We start from the raw sequence: 8,833 nt of genomic DNA, 5'->3' as shown, positions 1-8,833 counted from the left end.
ATGACAGCAGCGCGCTGTGTGAGTAGCTAGCGAGGTATTCTGCTCCAGGGTGTGTTACCTGAACATTTTGCTCCGGTCCCATCCTCTTACTTTTAGCACTCTGCATTCTCTCCCCTGTAATATTAGCAGGTCTTGCAGAGCCGCTCGTGACTCAACATGCAGTGCCTAACGTCAGTATAAGGAGGGCATTGTTCCTCCTTCACCTCCAACAAACAGGCACACAATAGATAGGGACCTGCGAGAGATAAGCGACAGGATTATTCCTGCTTTCCCTTGCAAAAGAGTTCTGCGGGTTCATGTAAATCATCGGAAGACTTTTCTCAGGCTAATAATGCAGTTTGCATTCTGAGCGGAGTTTCTTTTACCATTGTACGCTTAGACACGCTTGTGGGTCTCCAAAGGCTGACCACCACCATCGCACTAATAAGCCCACATTCCCACCATTCCCTCACAGATGATGTCTGTCTGCCGCTGCTCCCTCATCTCTGCCTCTATCAGTCACCCAAATTCCTTGTCTCCATGCCAAATCTGTACAATACTCATGCTAAAGACTGTGAAATGTTCTGCCCTAACAAGTTTTTATTTGTATTTTTTTCCCCCGTTTAGCAGATCTAGAAACTGGAGGTCTCGTTTGAGCAGCTTTCTGCAGTCTCCCAATTCTTTCTACAAGCCCAGCAGAGCCGTCAGCAGACCCAAAGCCTCTCACAGGTAAGGTGCCTTTAGCACTCCTTTCAGGTGGCTCTGGCCTCACGTCATGCTCATATTACTCATTTTCCTGACTAATCTTGCTTGGCACAGCCCAAGGAGCGGGTGGGAGAGTGGGAGAACTGAACAGATGGCTCTGTTTGGGGTCCTTCTAGTTGTTCAAGTGAATTCCTGTGCTCCATTCTGCCCAGTCATTTTTGATCTGGGGTCTGGACGGCCAATGGTAAAGTTCAGTCAAAGAATCAGGAACTGCGCCAGTTCTACCATCCTGATCCTGACAGCCACCCAGGTAAATAATTAAAGACGCACTCTTTCTTTTTTTGAAGTCCATTGAACATGGGTATCTGCCACAATCCTTCTAGTTCAGAGTCACAGGGAGATGAAGCCGATCCGAGCAGCATTTAGGCACAAGGCAGTAAGCTGGGCTCACTCACAGACCCTCAGATCACACGTAATTGGATATGGCTATCAGCGTAACACGTGCGTCAGTGGAATACCAACAACTTCATGCACAGACGGGGAAATCGAGCAAACGGGATATTTGATTACAAATACACAAAACCCCAGACATAACTAAAGTTTTAGAGTATATTTTGGGTCTTGTGTCATTCTTTCCACTTTTTTTTTCATTTTTACTTCCCTTCTAATACTAAACTTCTTTGTCACTCAGTCATATTCAGACCCATTTAATGCAAAGCAAGCCATGCCCACTGCGCTGGGCACAGGGCACAAAAGATCCCTGAAGAGTGTGCTAGCTTGACGCATGGCTTTCATTTTAAGGCCCGTATTATAATTTCGCTGGACATGCACACCGTGCAGTGATGTCATCGCGCCCTTCGTAACAACGCAGAACATCCACAGAGTGGCCCCATGTCAAGTCGACTGACCACCAGAGTCGCAGAGCATTGGGTTTAGGTACACAGCTAGATACTAACAGGGCCACCCATCGGGTGCGTGGCTGTTACGACGTTAGTGTGGGCCTGGTGTGAGTGTTGGACTTGCACCCCCGCCTTACTTCCAGTGCTGCAGAGGCAGGCCTCATCTCCCCATCACTTCACACTGGACTGGATGATGGAGATGCAAGGTTTCTAAATGTTATAATTTTCTATGTGCATTGTGGTAGCGTATTGGCGCGGATCTTACCCTACCTGGGGTGCCCGCTACAAGTTAACGGATTCCAATTTCCTCTTACCTTGGCTGGCTTGTCTATGAGAAGAAAGTCCTGGCAACAGCATGATATTATGGGCTGTTACAGCAAATTTAGCAAATACATTTACTTAAGGCAACTTACACCATCGGAAATCATAATAACAGTTTACAGATAATTTGGAGCAAAGTCAGGTTAAGAAGACCAGGATTACAGATCAATTCAACAGACCTGTAGCTTAATGGATGCCTCACTCATCCACTGCGCCACATTAACACCCCTCGCCAGCCTTGTACCCACTTTGCATCTGTGGCTCAGACTTCCTGAAATCTGCAGCAAGGATGAGCCGATACAGAAAATGAATGGAACACCGAATAGACGTTCAGGGGCACTGAGGGGAATTTAGGAAGGCCAGGACTTGTTTGAATTTGTTTAATTTAAAAAAATCTAAAAGTGATTCACAGAATGATAGTTTAGTAATAAAATATTATACATATACTAGCCATGTAAGCCTGTGCTGTAAAACGCCTGGACTCCTAGAAACTACTGAAATCATCAGAATAAAAACTGAAAGGCAGAGACGGCGGTTTAATTTTGTGAACGTGCTGCCCCCTTGTCTATGAGCGGCTAAGCGAGTTTCTTTCTCCTCGGAGGTTTCATTTTGCCGATGTGCTCGCCTCGCTTGTGTATTAGCGGCTAAGCGAGTTTGTCTTTCGTCAGCGCTTTCACTTTGATGACGGAGTCGCTTTCTTTCAGCTTCACACTGTAGCCTCTCACTTCTTTCTTCTTCTGACTCGTTAAATTGGAGTCGCCTTGCCAGCTCATGTTATGTCAGATTACCTTGTTATATCTAACTGGGTAGAGTGATCTATCTATCTATCTATCTATCTATCTATCTATCTATCTATCTATCTATCTATCTATCTATCTATCTATCTATCTATAATATAGTGCCTTTCACATCTATCTATCTATCTATCTATCTATCTATCTATCTATAATATAGTGCCTTTCACATCTATCTATCTATCTATCTATCTATCTATGTGCCCCTCTAAGTATAACAGCTGCCCCACTGCCCCATCCTGGATAAGCAGGTTAATGAAATGGATGAATGTTTTACTGATGCTCTTACTGTATGTTTATGTTTGTTCAAAATTAAAATGAATTTCTATTTTTTTACAGGCCTACAATTGAGGAACTAAACAAGTGGTCTCAGTCTTTTGACAGCCTGCTACAAAATAAATGTAAGTTGCATTTGTGTGTTCTTAACTGTACATTTTCCTATTGCAGGGGGCTGGCTTTGGGCACATTGGCTTCAGGCTTTTGTTTCATCCCAGTTGCTCCTTTAGAACAGTCACCCAGACTCCCATGTGGCCTTAAAGTGGAGAAGGACAAACAAACTGTAATGGCCTTTACCACACTATTGGCATGTAGACTTATTTTGCTCAACTAGAAGAATCCTAACTCACCTCTGCTAAGTCAGTGGGTAACAGATGTTATATACTATTTGAAATTGAAAAAAATCAAATTCTCACTTAGATGATCTGTGCAAAACTCTTTCAAAACCTGGCAGGACCTGATCAATAACATTTTAGAATAAGCATTTATACTTGGGGGACTCCTTTCCCTCTTTACTACTCTTATCACTTTTGCTCTGCCTGTTGGCCTTCCTCTCTTTCACATGGGTGGGGGTTGATTTGATTTGATTTGAGTTTTGTTTAATTTTGACTTGATTGTATAAAATGTTATGTGCTTTTAATAAATTCAATTAAAAAAAGAAGAAGAGTTTTCCATAACAAAACTTGTTCCATTTTGTAGTCTGTAAGTGTTTTTATTTTGTGGATTTTTCTTAGTGAGTCGGAGGGACTGCAGTGACTGCTGCTCATGTCATCTGGTGCCCCCCACTGACTCAGTAATGCTTTCATTTAGAAAGTGTTTTTAAATTTAAACGACCTCCGTCCACACTAGCGTATTCACAAGTATCTCTGCCCACACTAAAGCAACCAAAATCACATGTGACATTGATACTCACCCATACTTGCTATGCACACGGCGATGGAAAAATCCTTGAAGGTTACAGATTGTAACATCGCACTGCCATGAAATTTATTACAAGACTGTAGCAACTGGTAAATTATTTACATTTTGCATACAAATGCAGATTTCAAGTTATAAAAAACATCATTTTGATGCAAACAGAAAAGCGACACACCAAGCGCCATGGAAAGCAACTCCTCCATGTCTGCTATGTTGGAATGCGTTTATCATTCATGAAGGCTCATCAGCCAATCAGTGGCATAGCTCGAGTTCGTGCCGCTCAGGCGGGGCGGTGCTTCAATTTGCTGCCCTCCAACATATCTGACTATGTTAACATATTTAAATAGAAAATTAAAATGATAAATAGAGAAAAATTAAGATACATTTTGCATAGATGTATTCCTATATAGAGAAACAGCATCTAATTATTATTCACATATAATTATTTATAAGCATCAACTAGACAAGAATATAGTATAGACGCACTGATAAGCCATGTTCTTATTATTAGTTTAATATAATTACGCTGCAAAAACCAGAACCAATGTAGTGTACAAGTGATAGGCAGGGATGTTTTCTGCGTAGAGCAAGAATGCATTGATTGATAACGAAATGAAATTATAAATTAGTTGTTTATCTTCCTAGAAATTAGTATTGTGTGTAATATTTGTGTTTATTTTTGTTATTGCCTCATAAGTTTCAACTGCTGTGTCTGATGCCGTCACAGAAGGACAGTCTGGAAATTATTTTTGTAGCATTTGTAGATAAAAATCAGAGAATTTAACTTTTTTCATTCATGAGTTATTTTTCCAAACCCTGCTGCTTACACACGAATTGTACCGAGCCTTTTAGCCAATAATGCCACCCCCAAAACTGTGCCGCCCGGGACAAACCGCGACCAGCTACACCACTGCAGTCAGGGAATGAAATGTGGTAATGAGCAGGATCCGATCAGGGAAGAGCTACAGAGCGTTTTCAGAGCTCTCCATTTTCATTCACCCATCCACACTGAAGCGCTAAGCTGTCATTTTTAGAAGTACTCAGTACTTTCAAAACACCAAGGTAGTGTGGACAAAAGACGAACATGGAGACATAAAAGCCTGTGTTGTTAAACTGAAATGTAGTAGTGTGGATGGGGCCTCAGACAATCGGGTCTCCGACTATCCCCGACACGTAAGTTCTAGAGACGGTCTCGTGCGTGTGTGTGAGCTGACAACCAACGAGTGCTCAGCAGTTAATGCAGTTACGAAGAATAAGGAACGCGGGTGTTTTGGACCTGGCAAACAGAAGAGCTGCTCATCTGTCTCATGTCTCTTGTTTTATGTACCACAACAGAATGAAACGAAAGGAAATAAAAGGTTCGAGAATGCATAATTGAACTCGTCGTACCTGTAAACCTTTGGCACGGCTCTCCTCCTGTCAGGCAGCATGTTGTTGCCTTGCAAACCTCATCACGATGTCAAACTGAGCCGGAAAGACGTCACAATGTTATCAAATTTGTCATCCTCTATGATTTCTAGTCACATAATCTGACATCCTCAGGGGACTCACTTGTTTGACATCCCCTCCGACTAGAAGCCATGTAATGTGACACTGGCATAAATAAGCAACTGGAACGCAGCCACTGTGGACCTCTAGCACGAGACCTGAGGACCCCGGGTATAATAAGCAGTATGTCTGGCTCTTTGTGAAGTCCCTCCTGAAAGTGTGCTATATGGAGACCTGACTTAGGATAAGTGGTGGCACAGCAGTTCATCTTACTGCTTCACACCACCAAACTCCTGGGTTTGAATTCCATGTTGTCCCCGTGTTCATGTTCTGCTGTACACATCTCGTAGTGGGTGACTCTAAACTGGCCCAGTATGAGTGCATGAAGGAGAACTCCATAACTGGCACTTCATCTACAATTTGCTCCTTCGTTTGCACCCACTGTGGCCAAACACGCATCATCTCCCAGAATAAGGATTGAGAACTGAACGTTTTATAATCACATTCCATCACTCAAGTAAAATGCCAAGCACACTAATATTGCATTAGAATCGAGAATTCGTTTGAAGGAATAATTACGTGTATCTTTCATACGTGTTACACATGCATTGTTTTCCTCTGAAAAACGAGAAGCCCTTTATCGCATAATGATGCATTGTTTGTCTTTTATTTCTTTCAGTTGGCCAGGCTATGTTCCGAGCTTTCCTGAAATCTGAATACAGCGAAGAGAACATTGACTTCTGGCTCGCCTGCGAGGAATTCAAGCAACTGAAATCTACGGCAAAGCGCGTCACAAGAGCCAGAGTCATTTATGAAAAATACATTTACGAAGAAGCTCCCAAGCAGGTTGGTGTCCGTTTTATTTATCTGGACGTTCATTTGGGTCATTGGCAGCATCTGCTAAAACCCCCCTTGAGTCAAAAACAAAAGAAAAAATCTGTAAAGAAAGCCCACCGCTGGATGAAGTTACTGTGCTGCAATCAAGGTGAGAACAATATAAGACGTAGCTGAAGATCCAACACACCATTAAGAATTAACTAGGATCTACCTATAGGAAGTAACTGACAATCAGGACTTACCCTTTCCATATTAGAAAAACAAGAGAATAAATTAACTTTTCTGACCAAAATATATATTAGCAAGATGCCAAAATCTAGGTATACAAAGTTTGCAGAGACTTAACCCAAGAAAGCTATAAAAACTGTAACTGCTGCCAAAGCGGCTTTAACAAAATACTGAATTAAGGAACAAATACTTATATGAATGAGAGATTTCCAATTTTGATTCTTCATAAATTTGCAAACCTTTCTGAAAACCTCACTTTCACTTTGTCATTATGGGTGATCGAGTGTAGGTGGATGGGCAGTAATGGCAAACTGGTCCATTTAAAATGAAATCCACAACACAGTGATGTGTGCAGAAAGCCCACTGTCTCAGTCTACTATACAGCCCCCTTTTTAGGCCACGTTTGCCCTTTTTAAGACAATATCATGAAGTAATAATTGCATATTTTCAGCTCTTCTTTTAATGCCTCGTTCTTTCTTTCAATCTTTTAGATCAACTTAGATTTCATCACAAGGGAAGGAATTAAGCAAAATCTGTTCAACCCTCCGGCCTCCTGCTTTACTGCGGCCCAGAAGCGAGTGTACAGCCTGATGGAGAACAACGCCTTCCCACGCTTCCTTCAGTCCGCCGCCTATGAGGAGCTGCGCCACAGGGCCCAGCAGGACGGCAACTTTGAGAGATCGTGAGTCGCTCGCCGGTCGGAAGAGTCTGGCAGGACTGAAAAGTCAGCCGGGAAAGGCGTGAACGCTTCTTCTCTTCAACTGCAGCAAATTAACAGGAATGCCTAAGGCTTGAGAGATGGGAATGTGATGACGGTGGCTCATGTGCAGCCACATTTGCTCCATCACTTGGAGGAGGAGGAATTTATTTTTGGACTTTTAGGTGTTGGGTGCCTCTTCTATTGAGCGTGCAGGCTGCTGAATGAAGACTCAAAAGCAGCCGTGTGGCACACTGCCCGCTAGGCCGAGGTGAGCCTATGTTTGTAAAGATCTGAAAGATGGCCTCCTGAGTGGACGCTTCTGAAAAAAATGAAGTGCCACCTTTTTCACTGTACACTGGGCATCATGACCGTTACGACTGTTGCACGAACGGAAACCCTTGATACAGTAGTTCAGAAATGAAAGGTGCTCTATTTATATATCATTCTTTCATGAATGTATTCGGCAATGTTATAAAAACGAGGTCAGCAGCCATCCTGAAACTGTTCCCATCAAAACAGAGATGCATCGGTGGCACAGCCATCACTACAGAGCAATAGTGAAGGGCAGAGGAATCCACTGATGGGCAAGCGTCACTGAAGCTTTATGGTGAAAGCACAAGACACACACAGCAGCATCTCTTCCAGCTCTCCGAGCTTTGTACACCTGGATTTGGGCAGCCAGGCAGATCTTCTCGAGCTCCATTAGACTTATTGGGAAGTGTCTGTAAACTGCCGTCTTCAGTTCAGTGCAAGTTCAGGAAGCGGAAAACTGAGGAAGTTCTGGGACTCATCAGCATTACCATAGGTACAAATGAAGGAAATATATTTTTATAAAATTGTGTATTTATTCATTTCTTTAACGTGTAAGAGCAGCAATGCTGCGATATGGTCAACACTTAGTTTGTAAATATGCTCTCGATTCAGTTGTACATTTGGACATGTAGACGTGTAAATGTTGAATATGTACATTAAAAGAAGACATTTTAAAAGAGCTTTGTGGCACTTCTGGGTATTGAGTCGAATACGCCTTTTCTCTTGGGCCGCCTTTCAGGCCACACATCAGATGTGAAGGACAGTGAAACGTTCAAAGGAACTGCCGTCATATCACAGTATGTGCGCTCCTCTGCTCTTTGTCGAGTGTACGCTAAGATCCACAGACTGCTGTGCAAAGGGGACTCAGGCCTGATAGACAGATGTTTGCCCCATATGGCTCTTAACAGATACTCAATAAAAAAATAAAATATGAAGGAATATGAATTTCTTGACACACTTCTGCTGATAAATTCATTGTCTGACATTCTTCAGTATTGGTGTGTCAGGGAAAGGATGGGCAGCATTGTTCATGATGACGATCAGTTTGTCTTCATTCTGTCCTCCATTACTACCTCCATGGGGTCCTAATCCTGCCTTTTTAATCAGCTTGCAATTCGGTTGTCCTCTCTTGAAGTGATGTTACCAGCCCACCATACCACAGTGTAAAAAATCACACTGGCCATCACAGAGTTGTAGAAGATGTGAAGGATGTCAATACCAACATTAAAGGAACGCAGCCTCCTAACGAGATCATCTGACTTGGCAATCCCAGTCCCACTCAGTCATATTGTTGTTGGTATGAAAGGACCGCCTGTAGTGTTTCTTGACATACTTGAATAATTCGTTGGCTGAAAGTCTTCAGTTTTAGTGTGTCT

General features: G+C 42.6%; 1 protein-coding gene across 1 annotated transcript; it reads left to right on the top strand.

The window, feature by feature from the left end:
* Positions 1 to 115: 115 nt before the first annotated feature.
* On the top strand, positions 116 to 8,137 carry LOC120520946 (regulator of G-protein signaling 21-like). The gene is made up of 4 exons (XM_039742909.1): positions 116 to 708; positions 3,038 to 3,099; positions 6,060 to 6,226; positions 6,937 to 8,137. The coding sequence occupies exons 1-4, from the start codon at positions 455 to 457 to the stop codon at positions 7,129 to 7,131; spliced, it is 678 nt and encodes a 225-aa protein (XP_039598843.1). The 5' UTR covers positions 116 to 454; the 3' UTR covers positions 7,132 to 8,137.
* Positions 8,138 to 8,833: the final 696 nt, after the last annotated feature.

Source organism: Polypterus senegalus, unplaced genomic scaffold (genome assembly GCF_016835505.1).
Source record: "Polypterus senegalus isolate Bchr_013 unplaced genomic scaffold, ASM1683550v1 scaffold_810, whole genome shotgun sequence".
NCBI lineage: Eukaryota > Metazoa > Chordata > Cladistia > Polypteriformes > Polypteridae > Polypterus > Polypterus senegalus.
The sequence above is the reverse complement of the archived record's forward strand: the minus strand, read 5'-3'. Positions and strand labels throughout refer to the sequence as shown.